This window comes from Lissotriton helveticus, chromosome 7 (assembly GCF_964261635.1).
Source record: "Lissotriton helveticus chromosome 7, aLisHel1.1, whole genome shotgun sequence".
Classification (NCBI taxonomy): domain Eukaryota; kingdom Metazoa; phylum Chordata; class Amphibia; order Caudata; family Salamandridae; genus Lissotriton; species Lissotriton helveticus.
The window spans coordinates 110,228,082-110,244,532 of record NC_136068.1 but is presented as its reverse complement, the minus strand read 5'-3'; the positions used below and the strand labels follow the sequence as shown (position 1 = coordinate 110,244,532).

The 16,451-nt window shown below is 45.6% G+C and overlaps 1 protein-coding gene across 1 annotated transcript in view; it reads right to left on the bottom strand.

Annotated features, from left to right (window-relative positions):
- The window catches only part of COL20A1 (collagen type XX alpha 1 chain), a 511,940-nt gene that overhangs the window by 385,619 nt on the left and 109,870 nt on the right, over nucleotides 1-16,451 (bottom strand). The window contains exon 4 of the mRNA XM_078651638.1: nucleotides 14,821-14,964. Coding sequence (XP_078507764.1) covers nucleotides 14,821-14,964 — 144 coding nt within the window. The remainder of the gene's footprint in view (nucleotides 1-14,820; nucleotides 14,965-16,451) is intronic.

Sequence of the window (16,451 nt, the reverse complement as noted above, 5' to 3'; positions counted from 1 at the left end):
ACAATACCATAACATATAGCTTATCATAATATACACTGGCACACCAAAACATACAATATCATAATGCACCCTAGTATACAATGCCATAGCGTACAGTGCACACTAGAACATGTAATGTAACAAAGCATATATCATAACCTACCATATCATATAATACCTTAACAAACAATAGCACATAACAACATACTATACAGTAACACACCATAGCATAAAATAGCTTACCATAACCTACAATGACAAACATGACATACTATATCATAACATACCATAACATATATCAGTATAACATACTATTACTTACTGTAGGACGCAATGACATATTATGAGATAACATGTCGGATCAGATCCTAGCATGTCATATAATATGTTAGTTAAAGTCAAATTGGGACAATGCCCTATAATCACTGGACTGTAGCAAAGCCATAAGCACCTGTATCTGCACTGGGAAGTAACATTGAGGCGATATGTGGCACTAAATGAAAGCAAAAATAAATAAATTACAAAGGTGGTTAGTGCCCTACAGATTCCAACTACATAACCGGTTAGGGTCCATTGTGATTTGTTGATCTGGCTTGACAGCGCAGCTATCACCAAACCTTATGTGAGCAACCTAAGCTTTTAGGAGCACTACAGAGCGAAGGTTTGTCCTCGCCCACATGTTGGTGGGCTGGAGTACATGTTTTGATTCGGCATACTTTGTGTGTTTCCACAAAAAAAGAGGTTCCACTCCACACAGCTGTGATTATTTTGTTTGTTTATTCACCTGCCTGAGCCAGGGGCAGTACTACTTCCTTGACCTTTAGGTGGGGGTGTATGTAATGCTGTTAATGTATGTTATATAAGTAAATTATTCACTGTAATGGTATTTCTCTGGCAGCACCACAGATGGAAGAAGGACAGTCAGGAGGAATTCCTTTCTGTTTTTCAGTCCCTGATTATCCCTTATATTGTTATATTTACAGTTCAGGGTGTAGTTTTGAGTTTGAGAGCAGTATGGGATGTTTAGGGCTACGCTAATCTACATGGATTTTTAGGTCTATCTTGGCAGTGCAGCTGTCGCCTGACATCATGTGATCAACAATGAATAGTTGTCAGAGTACTACTTAGAGAGGGGCTTAGGCTCCACCCACATGTTGGTTCCTTCCCCTGAGTACAAGATTTGACTGAAACTAATTTGTGCTTCCTCTAAAAATAATGTGTGAATTTCGCTTTGTGGCTTATGGCAAAGCTTATACTCAATACAGCACAACTGCGTTGCTTATGGTGGCACAATAATGAGTATAGATATAGGCCTGATCAGTTTATTATGAATAGGGCTCCCGGTTTTATAGTATTTATTTTTATGACATTTCTGTCTGTATTTATCCATATTTATTTTTTTGTCAACTTTATCTGTATTTATCCATATTTATTTTGGGTTTTGTGAAAAAAATAAAGCTGAAACTTGTTTATTTCCACATTTATTTAACCAATAAATATGCAGTCATGCTTGAATGCCTGCCAGGTTTCAATGATATGAACACCCACAGAAAATAAATCAATGCACTTATATGAAAATATGCACATTTCAGTATTATCCTTGTGCATATCTACTGCTGTTTAAGCCTCTTTACAAAAAATCCCCCTTGCCTATCAATACACACAGTTATTGGCCTGGCAGTCATGGCAAAGTGTATTTAGAATCACTCAAAAAGGCCCCCAATTTCCGATTTTATCCACATTTAAAAGTAAATACAGATAGGCAAATAAATCATACTCTGTCTGTATTTATCTGTAAACATCAGTAAAAACGCAAAACAGGGAGCCTTAATTATGAATTATAAGAAGGTCAGTAGGCCTGATGTATTTAATGTGAAACGCAGCATAGGTTAAAGTCAATAGGCATTTCAGGCTGGCTTGTTATTACTTTATATTAAAACCCACAGATAGGCATTTTTATTTAATAGAATCTCACAGTGTACATAGTAGGCATGGATTTTTTTATTAGTTTCTTCCCCGTGACAAACGGGATATCGGAGATTTGGTATGTAAGAATCCTTGTTAAGCTCCTGTTTTCTGTTTTTACGGATTTGTACAGATAAATGCAGACAGAACACAATGTGTTTTCTGTCTGCATTTATTTTTAAAGGTGGATAAATACAGAAAATGGTGCTTCTTTAATTGAACCTCCATTCTGTCTTTCATGAATTATAGCCCAACAGCTGAGCAGATGGACAGCATGGGAAATGAAAAATCAGGATGAAATTTCCTTAAATAATGGCATATGTCAACATACATTTGTGGTATAAGGCTAATATTTACCAGTGGATGTAATGTTATGTAATATTTGGCAGCTTAAATAGCTAAAACATGACAGACATCAAAGTATGAGTGTGCGTCGATCAGGTAAATAAATATGGAAATTTACAGTTTTGCAACTTCATTATTACGCAAAACACAAAATAAATATGGATTAATACAGTTTTAATGGCCAAAAAGTAAATATGGATAAATACAGACGGAAATGTATAAAAAAATAAACACCATAAAACTGGGAGCTCTAATTATAATTTTGTATACCTTTCTAAATTTATGACGATGCACCTGATGGTCAGACTTGGGGAAAAGATTACTCTAAACAAATAGGCCTACTTTGCTTATGATAACAAACTACAGGCCTGATTGTTATGTCAAATGCCATCGGTTTTGTCTGTTTATTATAAAACATTATGACATAGACAGATGTTTTAGCTCATGTATTGTGAAAAACGTGTTTAAGCCATAAAGCATTAACTAGTTGTTTGTTATTACAATGTGTTACAAGCTCAAGACAGGTATTTTGTTACATGCAATTTCACAGATTACTGTAGTAGGCCTGGGATCTGGCGTTGGCTACGCACTCTGAAAAATCCTGAGGATTTTCATAGTAATAATTCTTGTTCGCCCTATTGATAGGAGCTGTATGCCTAATGGTTGCTTTGTAGAGAAGTTTGCACTCAGGCCTGAGTTGGTTACGGTGACAAGCCAATGAAAACAGCTAAAGGTCTGTTTGATGCGCAGGTCAAAGGTATGCCAGAAGTCTTAGATTTGGTCTGTTTATTATCATGTAAAGTTATGACAAAAGAAGTAGGCCTGGCCTTTTCTGAAAATATTTTTTTAAAGCCAAAAGGCCTCTAACAGTGTATTGTTATCCCACTATGTGATAGATTGCAGGGGTGTATTTGTTACTTTATCTTGCAGATTACCATAGTAGACAGTGGTTTAGATGTTTGCCACCCACTCAGAGTAGAAGATTATAACTGTGATGATTCCTGTTATGCCCTATTCAGGGCGGTTGTTCTGCCAGTTGTAATTCTATATATATGTGTTACTTTACACCTGCATGCATGATGGTTTCCCGCTAATGAGCACTTCAGTAGGACTGTGTTGAATATAGTGCCAAATCCATGGTAAAAGCAACAGGCCTTAATAGTTCACTGGGAAAACTTAATTCAAATTCCTTAGGTGGAATCTGTTTATAATAAAACGTTGTGACAAAGCAAGTAGGCCATACTTACTTATTCTGAAAAGTACATCTTAAAGGAACAAGGTTTTTAAGGGTGGATTGTTAGGACACTGTTCTAAAACCTGTAGGGAGGTATTTTGTTAAACAATTGTGCAGATTATCGTAGTGAGCACAGGTTCAGATGTTAGTGACCTATCTGAGCAAACCATGGGGGATAGAAGATTTAGACAATGGGAATCCTTTTTGGACTCCATTAGTGGGGAACTTGTATGCTTTTGACAACTGAAATTTTGTACATGTTATCATTTATTTATGGTATAGCTGATAGTTACCTTGTGGATAGGCTTCAGATGAACAAAGTAATTGTGGGTTGGGTATAAATGAGAAGTCAATGATGAAAGTTATAGGCCTGATTGTTTATACTGAAAAGTTACAATGAAGGCAGTAGGCCTGAAATATTGATTGTGAAACGCTTATTTAAAATCACTATGCATTTAAGGGTGGGTTGTTATTACTTTTTTTTATTAAAGCCTGCAGATAGATATTTTGTTACATGGAATCACACATATCATCAATAGTAGGCAAGGGTTTTGTTGCTGGGTAAGTGTTTATAAGATTGCACTGTCAGAATCCTTGTTAGAATGTTTTAGGAGATAGTGTTTTCCTTTGACAGCTGTAAGTTTTCATACTTTAGAAATATTATGACTTTATGCCTGATGACTGCCTTGTGGAAAAGCTTAAGCTCACTACAGTGGGTCTGATCAGATTATGGTGACAAGCCAATAAAAACAGCTTGAGGCCTATTTGGTTCACTAGGAAAAGATATTTCAACTGCCATAGGTCTGGCCTGTTTATTATGGAACTTATACTGATGGTAAACCTCAACATTTGATTGTGAAAATGATTTGTTAAAGTCGATGTGTATTTAAGGGGGGGGTGGTATTCCTCTGTATTAAAGCCTGCAGATAGGTATTTTGTTACATGACATTTTACTGATTACACTCTGAGTAATCCTTGGGGTGGAACATTTCCACAGTAATAAATCTTGCTAGAATCTCTTTGGAAGGCCTTACAGGCTTAGCTGTCTGCCAGGATATTGTAATACAAATATTTTAATAATACATACATGCAGATACATAAGTATGTATCTATATAGATACATAGAAACTATTTCGGTCACGTCTCTTCTGCTATTGGTCGGTCTGGGCGTCATTTATACTCTACTTCCATCTATCAGAGATACTCCATGGGGTTAATGGTTTTGTCCACATCATCCATTGTTTCTCCTGCATTTTCTAATCACATGGGCACATTCACCTGAAATTAAGTGACAGCCCTTTGGTTTAGTTTTCATGTTTCTTCTTTTACAAAACTCCTTTCATTTCATTGCTTCTCCTCTTTTTATAGTTTAATTTTTCATCGTGAGGATCTCCAGGCCGTGTTAAGGGTCCGCTTGCTTGGCTCTCATTTCATTTGAAGGTCACAGTATCCCACGTGCAGCGGCATAGAGTGGGCGGGGTCACATGGGTGGTTTGCCTATGGTGCAAAATTCTTATGGGCATTCTGAGGGGCGCAGGGGCATTCTTAGGGGTGCAAACGTTTTAAAGAAAAGTGGAAGGATACTTGCCTTGCCCAGGCACTGGTAACCCACGCTACTCTACTGCCCAAGTGACCACTTCCTCTAAACCAGACGACAGTTAAGGAATCTCTTGTCCATGGTATATCATTGTTAGGGGTGGGCGGAAGTCGCGTAAGGGACTTTCGCGGAGAGGCACGGAAATTGAAACAATCTCCGTGCCTCTCCGCATATTTACATTGCGCGACCACCACCCGACGCCCGCCCACCGCCCGCCTCTTGCCCGCCTCCCGCCGGACGTATTAAATGATATTTAAAAGCCTAAAATCAAATTTAAATAAAACTTACCTTATTGCGGGCAAATCCTTGCCCATCGCGCCTTCTTCTTGGAACTGCGCATGCGTGGGAGCCTGCGCATGCGCAGTTCCCAGATGAAGCCGCGATGGGCAAGGATGCGCCCGCAATAAGTTACGTTTTATTTAAATTTAATTTTAGGCTTTTAAATATCATTTAATACGGCGGGTGGGAGGCGGGAAGCCAACTTCTGTTCCGCCCCCGAATGTGCGGAGATTTGCCTCGTTTCTCCGCCTTCTTTGCGTAAGGCACATTCCGTGGGTGGAACAGAGATGTCCGCCCACCCCTAATCATTGTTTCGCCCTTTACCAAGATGGCCAACACATTCCTTCTCAATGAGCCGCTTATGCCAGAATGGTAACACAATGATAGACTATGTACAATACCTCTACAAGATGGGCACCTGCTGCTGCTGTGTTTAGTTTTGAAATAGAAAGCATACACCTTCTCGGTTTGGACAGAAGTATATTTTTTTCTAATTTATAATTCATATGTTGAATGAGTCTGCTATTGCAGTTATGTCAAAGGACGAATACAAGAATGATACAGGGAATTGAGGAATTGATGCATGTGTGCAAAGATGAGTGACTGAGCACATGTATGTTAATTTATTGAGTGCCTAAACCCACTAATGACACAAAAGGCACAGTTCATTTACAAGCCAAACTTATTGGCATTGCCAAAGCTTGTTACAATAGGAAGGAAAATGTGCAGGGTAGGTCGGCTGGGATAGGGAGGCGCGGGAGGGGGCAGGTTTAACAAGCTGTCAGACATATATCTTTGTAAAAGGACACCTTGACGAGACGTCATGTTATGGTCTTTAGGGCCCGTCTGATGAGTTACGTCTCAGACAGTAGAAGCCTCAATAGGAAGATTGTAAATATTGTTTTTTCAGATCGGGATGAAAGCCCCGCGAGGCAGCGATGCTCGTCGGCGTCAGCACGCGGGGGAATGCGGGGAATGCCCGCCCTCCTGTCGAGGGCTGTGCGGGCCGGATCGGGCTGGATCGGCGGTGCAGGCATCAAAGCCACCCATTGTACCCAGGCACCCTTCTTGGGGTTCCTGCACGATGTTTCAGTGCAGAAGGCAAAATACTCTCGTCCAATATTGCACATTTCTGTAGTCCTGCGCACGAGACAGAGACAATATCCTCGTGAATATAGCATGGCTAGCGTTCCTGCAGGATCCCGCAGGGCAGCAGATGAAGCACACATGCAGATTTCTGCAGGTCGATCCTGCAGGAGCACACCTTAAATTAGACTCCGTTTGCATGCAGATATCTGCTGTTCCTGCAGGAGCCCACCATGTATCAGACTCAGTATACCATGCAGAAATCTGATGTTCCTGCAGGAGCCCACCATGTGTTAGACACAGTATACATGCAGATATCTGATGTTCCTGCAGGAGCCCACCATGTGTTAGACACAGTATACATGCAGATATCTGATGTTCCTGCAGGAGCCCACCATGTGTTAGACACAGTATACCTGCAGTTTTCTGCAGTTCCTGCAGGAGCAGACCCTGTATTAGACTCAGTATACATGCAGATTTCTGCAGTTCCTGCAGGAGCATACCCTGTATTAGACTCTGTATACATGCAGATTTCTGCAGTTCCTGCATGAGCACACCATGCATTAGACTCAGTATACATGCAGATTTCTGCAGTTCCTGCATGAGCACACCATGCATTAGACTCAGTATACATGCAGATTTCTGCAGTTCCTGCAGGAGCAGACCCTGTATTAGACTCAGTATACATGCAGATATCTACAGTTCCTGCATGAGCAGACCATGCATTAGACTCAGTATACATGCAGATTTCTGGAGCTCATGCATGAGTTAAGCATGTATTAGACTCAGTATACCATGCAGATTTCTGCAGTTCCTGCAGGAGCACAGCATGTATTAGACGCAGTATACATGCAGATTTCTACAGATCCTGCAGGATCCCACAGTGGCTGAAACAAAGTCTGCATGGAAATTTCTGCAGTTCCTGCAGGATCCCACAGAGGATGAGATTGATGTCCTTATGTGACAATCCCATGCAGGAGGAGTTCCTGCAAAACCCAAGCATGTTGTACATTGATCTGAGCTCATTTCTGGAGTTCCTGTAAAGACATCCCTGCACTATTCACTTAGTGAGATGCATTAAACTACTCCCTCGTGCATGTTTGTGGAGTTCCTGCAAACTTGATGTTTTCTCGAACAAAATGAATGTGTCTATTTCAGATGTTCCTGCAAGACCCTATACAATATACACTGCCCTGTATCCACGTTTTGGTGGATCCTGAAGAACATACCTTTCCCTATAATCTCCTGGATAGTTATGTAGTTCATGCAGGAGCCAACAGTGTTTTAGAAGATGTAGTCATGCATATTTCTGCATTTCATGATGGATTGACAAAGGTCACATGCAGGTCTCTGCAGTTCCAGTGGGATCACGCAAACAGTGGCGTAACAATAGCCTGCGCAACCCGAGTGGTGCAGGGTGGGGGTCGAGCTCCAGAGGGGCCCTTCCAGCACTGTGCACTGGCCGCAAGCCCCTGGCCTTAGATCTCCAGACCCGAACCAGAGCATGGGGGACCTCGTCCATGTACTCTGCAGGGGGTCGGCATTAAGTTTTGTTACATCACTGGGATCCCACAATGCCTGAGACAAATGAGCCTATTACGGTGGAGGTCGGAAAGCCTCCGACCAGCTTTCCGAACCCCATCGTCAGTTTCAAGGGGCCAGTCGGAAATGGCTAATAGTCCCAAAGGGCGGGCCTTTCCACCCATGGGTTTACGATGCACTGTTTCCAGCATGGTTTCCATGCCGGCCAATCGGAAACCATGTCGGAAAGCGTGTTTGGGGTTCCTCATTACGGCCCCCTTTTGCGTGCGGTCTCCGGTTGTGGGCCGTGGAAGCACCTATGGTGCCCCCCTGTTAATCCTTGTACCCCGTAACAGGGACCTCAAGGTGACTGCCACAGGTGCAGGGATGAATAACACCTCCCATTTCCCTATGGGAGATTGTATTATGGCGGGTTTACAGCTGTCATGCATACTCCCATAAGGAAATGTTGGAATGTGACGGAACAGTGTTCGGTCGCATCCTTAAGAGGCAGGCGGGACTGCTGACCGGAGGTCAGTCGGTCCCGTTTACAAGACAGTGTCGGGAGGATGCAAGTCAGCCCGACACCGTAATCGCCCCCTTTGTCTACATGCACCTTTCTGCAGTTCTTGTAGGATCTTATGGTGTATTACACAAAGTCTGCACGCAGATGTCTGCAGCTCCTGCATGATCCGACAGTCCATGAAACAAACACCACATGCTGTACCTACAGGATTCCAGAGTGTACGACACAATTTACCTATGTAACATGTCCATTTCAAGGGGGTGGCTGCAAAATTCTAACGCAGTATACAAGACCTGAGTTCATTACTGGAGTTCCTATAGAACTGATCTGCGCCATACAATCTCCTGTGTAGTGGAATAGACAGCTCCTTCATGCGGCATTCTGGAGTTCCTGCTGCCTCTGTAGCGCAGGAGGCAATGTCTCTTTCTAGTTCATGTGTTCCTGTAAAATCCCCTGCAGTTTACAATGCCCTGAACCCACACATTTGGGTGAACGACAAAAATTGATTCCACATGCAATAAACAGTTAATATTTTTCTGCAGTTCCTGCAGGATCCGACAGTGCATGAGATAAAGTGTTCATGCAGGTTTCTGCACCTCCTGCTAGTCTCCCGGTGCATACAGTATGTCAGGCCCTGAGCACGTCTTAAGTTCCTGCAAGAGAGGAAAGGTACTTTGCAACATCCCTGAGGAGATTTCCGAGTTTCCTGACGGATTCCACCCTGCCTGAGTCAATTCACTCACAAAGAGTTGTGAACTTCATGTTGCATCCGAAAGTACAGTAGCCTGTGATGCAAGGAGACAACTGCACACTTTGAAATAACTCACACTTCAATGAACTTTTGTGAGAGCTCCACCGTATGCAGCCTGTGATGCTCACAGGGACACCTTAAGGATTTTGGGGGCTCTGGGCGATTGTATTTTGGGGACCCCTGTTCGGAACAGTTTTGAATTTATGATCCACTTTCAAATGTTTCATGCCCTCTTTGGTCAGGTCATTGACAGTGGACAGACACACTCAGCCACATTCTGAAGTTGTTACATCTAATATTCATAGATAGCGATGTGTGTTTTCAATAATGTAACACATCAGCAGCTCTCTAATTCTTCTGCAAATAATCTCTGTGACACCCTCCCATTTCTCATATACGAGGTCCTGATTTGATGTAAAAGAAACTTTCTTTAGGCATGTTGCATGAACAATAAACACAACATTTCCCTGCAGGATGTGTGTAATGTACTTTCAAAAGGGGGTGGTGATGGACGGAGCATCTGAGCCAATCAAACACTCACACCTAGTCAAAAGATCTGGGTTTGATCCATCACCGTTCTTTAGCCCACTCTGCCACCCCAGTTCAGACATGGCTATATGCAAATCAGTCTGACCCTGTGCCTCATGGGAACAGTCCAGCCCGAACTGTCAAGCCATGTCTTCCCTGGACCGGAAACAAGCTTCCGAGGACCGGTTTCTGGCATTCCAGCCGTCTTCAGCCCAGCTTGCTTGAATCCAGTGGCAAAGTGAGCAAGGGACTCACGTCTGAGCACACCCTCCCACACTTATGGCGGCCAAAGCGGTACAAAAGGGGGTGGTGATGGACGGAGCATCTGAGCCAATCAAACACTCACACCCAGTCAAAAGATCTGGGTTTCATCCATCACCGTTCTTTAGCCCACTCTGCCACCCCAGTTCAGACATGGCTATATGCAAATCAGTCTGACCCTGTGCCTCATGGGAACAGTCAAGCCTGAACTGCCAAGCCATGTCTTCCCTGGACCGGAAACAAGCTTCCGAGGACCGGTTTCTGGCATTCCAGCCGTCTTCAGCCCGGCTTGCTTGAATCCAGTGGCAAAGTGAGCAAGGGACTCACGTCTGAGCATACCCTCCCACACTTATGGCGGCCAAAGCGGTACAAAAGGGGGTGGTGATGGACGGAGCATCTGAGCCAATCAAACACTCACACCCAGTCAAAAGATCTGGGTTTGATCCATCACCGTTCTTTAGCCCACTCTGCCACCCCAGTTCAGACATGGCTATATGCAAATCAGTCTGACCCTGTGCCTCATGGGAACAGTCCATCCCGAACTGCCAATTTGCTCAAACGCTCCGTCCATCATCTCCTTTTGTATCGCTTTGTTCACCCTAAGTGTGGCAGGGTATTCTCAGACGTGAATCCCTTGCTCACTTGGCGACTGGATTCAAGATAGCCTGGCTGATGAGGATTATGAATCCGAAACTGGTCCCAGGATGCTTTTTTCCGGTCCAGGGAAGACATGGCTTGGCAGTTCGGGCTGGACTGTTCCCATGAGGCACAGGGTCAGACTGATTTGCATATAGCCATGTCTGAACTGGGGTGGCTGAGTGGGCTAAAGAATGGTGATGGATTAAACCCAGATCAGTTGACTGGGGGTGAGTGTTTGATTTACTCAAACGCTCCGTCCATCATCCCCTTTTGTATCGCTTTGTTCGCCCTAAGTGTGGCAGGGTGTGCTCAGACGTGAGTCCCTTGCTCACTTGGCCACTGGATTCAAGATAGCCTGGCTGATGAGGATTATGAATCCGAAACCGGTCCCAGGATGCTTTTTTCCGGTCCAGGGAAGACATGGCTTGGCAGTTCGGGCTGGACTGTTCCCATGAGGCACAAGTTCAGACTGATTTGCATATATCCATGTCTGAACTGGGGTGGCTGAGTGGGCTAATGAATGGTGATGGATTAAACCCAGATCAGTTGACTGGGGGTGAGTGTTTGATTTGCTCAAACGCTCCGTCCATCATCCCCTTTTGTATCGCTTTGTTCGCCCTAAGTGTGGCAGGGTATGCTCAGACATGAGTCCCTTGCTCACTTGGCAACTGGATTCAAGATAGCCTGGCTGATGAGAAATATGAATCCGAAACCGGTCCCAGGATGCTTGTTTCCGGTCCAGGGAAGACATGGCTTGGCAGTTCGGGCTGGACTGTTCCCATGAGGCACAGGGTCAGACTGATTTGCATATAGCCATGTCTGAACTGGGGTGGCTGAGTGGGCTAAAGAATGGTGATGGATTAAACCCAGATCAGTTGACTGGGGGTGAGTGTTTGATTTGCTCAAACGCTCCGTCCATCATCCCCTTTTGTATCGCTTTGTTCGCCCCCTAAGTGTGGCAGGGTATGCTCAGACGTGAGTCCCTTGCTCACTTGGCCACTGGATTCAAGATAGCCTGGCTGATGAGGATTATGAATCCGAAACCAGTCCCAGGATGCTATGCTTGCTTCCGGTCCAGGGAAGACATGGCTTGGCAGCTCAGGCTGGACTGTTCCCATGAGGCACAGGGTCAGACTGATTTGCATATAGCCATGTCTGAACTGGGATGGCTGAGTGGGCTAAAGAATGGTGATGGATTAAACCCAGATCAGTTGACTGGGGGTGAGTGTTTGATTTGCTCAAACGCTCCGTCCATCATCCCCTTTTGTATTGCTTTGTTCGCCCTAAGTGTGACAGGGTATGCTCAGACGTGAGTCCCTTGCTCACTTGGCCACTGGATTCAAGATAGCCTGGCTGATGAGGATTATAAATCCGAAACCGGTTCCAGAATGCTTTTTTCCGGTCCAGGGAAGACATGGCTTGGCAGTTCGGGCTGGACTGTTCCCATGAGGCACAGGGTCAGACTGATTTGCATATAGCCATGTCTGAACTGGGGTGGCTGAGTGGGCTAAAGAATGGTGATGGATTAAACCCAGATCAGTTGACTGGGGGTGAGTGTTTGATTTGCTCAAGCGCTCCGCCCATCATCCCCTTTTGTATCGCTTTGTTCGCCCTAAGTGTGGCAGGGTATGCTCAGACGTGAGTCCCTTGCTCACTTGGCCACTGGATTCAAGATAGCCTGGCTGATGAGGATTATGAATCCGAATCCGGTCCCAGGATGCTTGTTTCCGGTCCAGGGAAGACATGGCTTGGCAGTTCGGGCTGGACTGTTCCCATGAGGCACAGGGTCAGACTGATTTGCATATAGCCATGTCTGAACTGGGGTGGCTGAGTGGGCTAAAGAATGGTGATGGATTAAACCCAGATCAGTTGACTGGGGGTGAGTGTTTGATTTGCTCAAGCGCTCCGTCCATCATCCCCTTTTGTATCGCTTTGTTCGCCCTAAGTGTGGCAGGGTATGCTCAGACGTGAGTCCCTTGCTCACTTGGCCACTGGATTCAAGATAGCCTGGCTGATGAGGATTATGAATCCGAAACCGGTCCCAGGATGCTGGTTTCCAGTCCAGGGAAGACATGGCTTTGCAGTTCGGGCTGGACTGTTCCCATGAGGCACAGGGTCAGACTGATTTGCATATAGCCATGTCTGAACTGGGGTGGCTGAGTGGGCTAAAGAATGGTGATGGATTAAACCCAGATCAGTTGACTGGGGGTGAGTGTTTGATTTACTCAAACGCTAAGTGTGGCAGGGTATGCTCAGACGTGAGTCCCTTGCTCACTTGGCCACTGGATTCAAGATAGCCTGGCTGATGCCGGTCCCAGGATGCTTGTTTCCGGTCCAGGGAAGACATGGCTTGGCAGTTCGGGCTGGACTGTTCCCATGAGGCACAGGGTCAGACTGATTTGCATATAGCCATGTCTGAACTGGGGTGGCTGAGTGGGCTAAAGAATGGTGATGGATTAAACCCAGATTAGTTGACTGGGGGTGAGTGTTTGATTTGCTCAAACGCTCCGTCCATCATCCCCTTTTGTATCGCTTTGTTCGCCCTAAGTGTGGCAGGGTATGCTCAGACGTGAGTCCCTTGCTCACTTGGCCACTGGATTCAAGATAGCCTGGCTGATGAGGATTATGAATCCGAAACCTGTCCCAGGATGCTTGTTTCTGGTCCAGGGAAGACATGGCTTGGCAGTTCGGGCTGGACTGTTCCCATGAGGCACAGGGTCAGACTGATTTGCATATAGCCATGTCTGAACTGGGGTGGCTGAGTGGGCTAAAGAATGGTGATGGATTAAACCCAGATCAGTTGACTGGGGGTGAGTGTTTGATTTGCTCAAGCGCTCCGTCCATCATCCCCTTTTGTATCGCTTTGTTCGCCCTAAGTGTGGCAGGGTATGCTCAGACGTGAGTCCCTTGCTCACTTGGCCACTGGATTCAAGATAGCCTGGCTGATGAGGATTATGAATCCGAAACCGGTCCCAGGATGCTGGTTTCCGGTCCAGGGAAGACATGGCTTTGCAGTTCGGGCTGGACTGTTCCCATGAGGCACAGGGTCAGACTGATTTGCATATAGCCATGTCTGAACTGGGGTGGCTGAGTGGGCTAAAGAATGGTGATGGATTAAACCCAGATCAGTTGACTGGGGGTGAGTGTTTGATTTACTCAAACGCTAAGTGTGGCAGGGTATGCTCAGACGTGAGTCCCTTGCTCACTTGGCCACTGGATTCAAGATAGCCTGGCTGATGAGGATTATGAATCCGAAACCGGTCCCAGGATGCTTGTTTCCGGTCCAGGGAAGACATGGCTTGGCAGTTCGGGCTGGACTGTTCCCATGAGGCACAGGGTCAGACTGATTTGCATATAGCCATGTCTGAACTGGGGTGGCTGAGTGGGCTAAAGAATGGTGATGGATTAAACCCAGATTAGTTGACTGGGGGTGAGTGTTTGATTTGCTCAAACGCTCCGTCCATCATCCCCTTTTGTATCGCTTTGTTCGCCCTAAGTGTGGCAGGGTATGCTCAGACGTGAGTCCCTTGCTCACTTGGCCACTGGAGTCAAGATAGCCTGGCTGATGAGGATTATGAATCCGAAACCGGTCCCAGAATGCTTGTTTCCGGTCCAGGGAAGACATGGCTTGGCAGTTCGGGCTGGACTGTTCCCATGAGGCACAGGGTCAGACTGATTTGCAAATAGCCATGTCTGAACTGGGGTGGCTTAGTGGGCTAAAGAATGGTGATGGATTAAACCCAGATCAGTTGACTGGGGTTGAGTGTTTGATTTGCTCAAACGCGCCGTCCATCATCCCCTTTTGTATCGCTGTTTCATGGACTTTCACACATCACTCACATCAATAAATAAACAAAAGAGAAACAGTATTTAGAACAATCTGTTGAAGAATTATTCAAAGTCAGCAGGGAAAGTATTTGCAGACTAGAGCTGGCTTTATCTGGGGGCCCCATGAAAGACTGTGACCCTGGGCCAGAGCCCACTTTGCCCATGCCTTGAAACGTCTTTGGCTGCTCACAGCCACACTCTTAGAAAAGGGACGCAGATGACCCCAGGTAACCCAGAATCCTCTCAGAGGAGTTTTTCGACTCACGTGACATGATACTTACTAACGAACTTTCTTTTGGCAAACAGGGCCTCCTGGGATCCATTTAGAACGTATATCTGCAGCGTGTATTCCTTGCTGGGGCTCAGGCCTCCCACGGTTGCTTTAGGGATCCTGGTTTTCAGCATGACTTCCTGTTCAGTGTCACCTGTGGGCAGAAATACTATGATGTCATTAAATCAAACTCACCGGAAGAGAGATCGCTCAGCCTTCTAATCACATGGTAACAAGTGACGTCATCTTGGCATTTTACCACCAGCATCAACAGAAATAATATCCTACCACATTTAGACATGATGAACTCAAATGAACTGCATATAAAACGGAAATCAAGTATTATCATTTCATTAGGTACCGACGTGGAATTAGAATGGGATTTTTTGTAAGAGTCATTTCTTGACTTTTAGATGTTGCTAAAACTCGACTGCTTCTCCTTCACGTTGTTTTCTCATCCATGTGCTACTTCACACCAGAACCATGTTCATCGTTCTTTATTGAGTTTCTCTTGCTGCAGGCAGGACGTGCTTTACTTATGTTCAGCCCACCATGCCTGCTTTCTGTTTTGAAGCGGCATGGGTGGTGGACTCAGCTCTGTTTGCAGAGTTTGCAGAGTTTTCTGCACTCCGCTCTCGCGGAGGGTAGCGGAGATTTTCCCCGTTCGCACTTGGGAACGGTAAGTTCACCAGCGCGAACTGCCGCTCGGGTAGAATTGCTACCCGAGTGGCAGGAAGACCAGCGCGAACAGCAGCTCGCTCTACACTCCGCCACTCACGAAACTTCACAGAGTTTTTTGGTAACTTCGCAGAGTTCCGCATAGAAAAACTCAGTGAACTACACCCAGGCTTAGTTTTGAAGCAGCTGGGAAAATGGCGGCTGCTTCTTTGAAATGCAATAGGTCGCGCATTTAAATTTTAAGACCCACTGCATTGCAATTCTTTTTTCAGTTTATGCTGCTGTTGCTTTTTATGGGTGGGAGGCGTGAGGTGGGAGGATTGACCTCCTTGCCCTTTGCCCACCTCTACCACATAGGTGCCGCCCGTGCTCCTCCCTCCCCTTGGCTTTCACTTGTTTAGAGGTTACTACTGCTTGGCTGGAACAGGGGAACCATTTCTTCCTCCCGCCAAGCCGATCCATTTGCGACCTGCTTCAGCGAGTGCTGTGCTCTGCCTTTAAAAAGGCAATCAGACCTGCGCTGCAGGCTCAGTCCCAGCCTTTTATCCCGCACATTAATTCATGGTGCGTGCACTGCCTACACCTGCAGTGCTTCCATTTCACCTGTAATGAGAATTTCCTGGAAACACTTCTCCCCCACCCCCTGCCAGACCCCCCAAACAGATAGAGGCCTCCCGCGTTGTGCTATAATCCCACTAATCCCCAAAGAACAGTGCAAGGAAGGAGGAGAAATGGGGGAAAGATGAATGTATTCGTCACAAAATTTTGCGATTATTCTGCCTCAAGATTAGCCAGTGGCCCGTGAGGTTGATTAAACCGCTCAGTAAGAGGAGTGGTCTTTGAGGCAGGCGCGCAACACCCATTGGGCTCACCGGGCTTCAGCCCCCCGTCGTTTCTGTCAGCCCGGGCTGAGACAGCTTCGCGGGCTGGCGACGTCTAATTGCAGCCGCACCCAAGTACTTC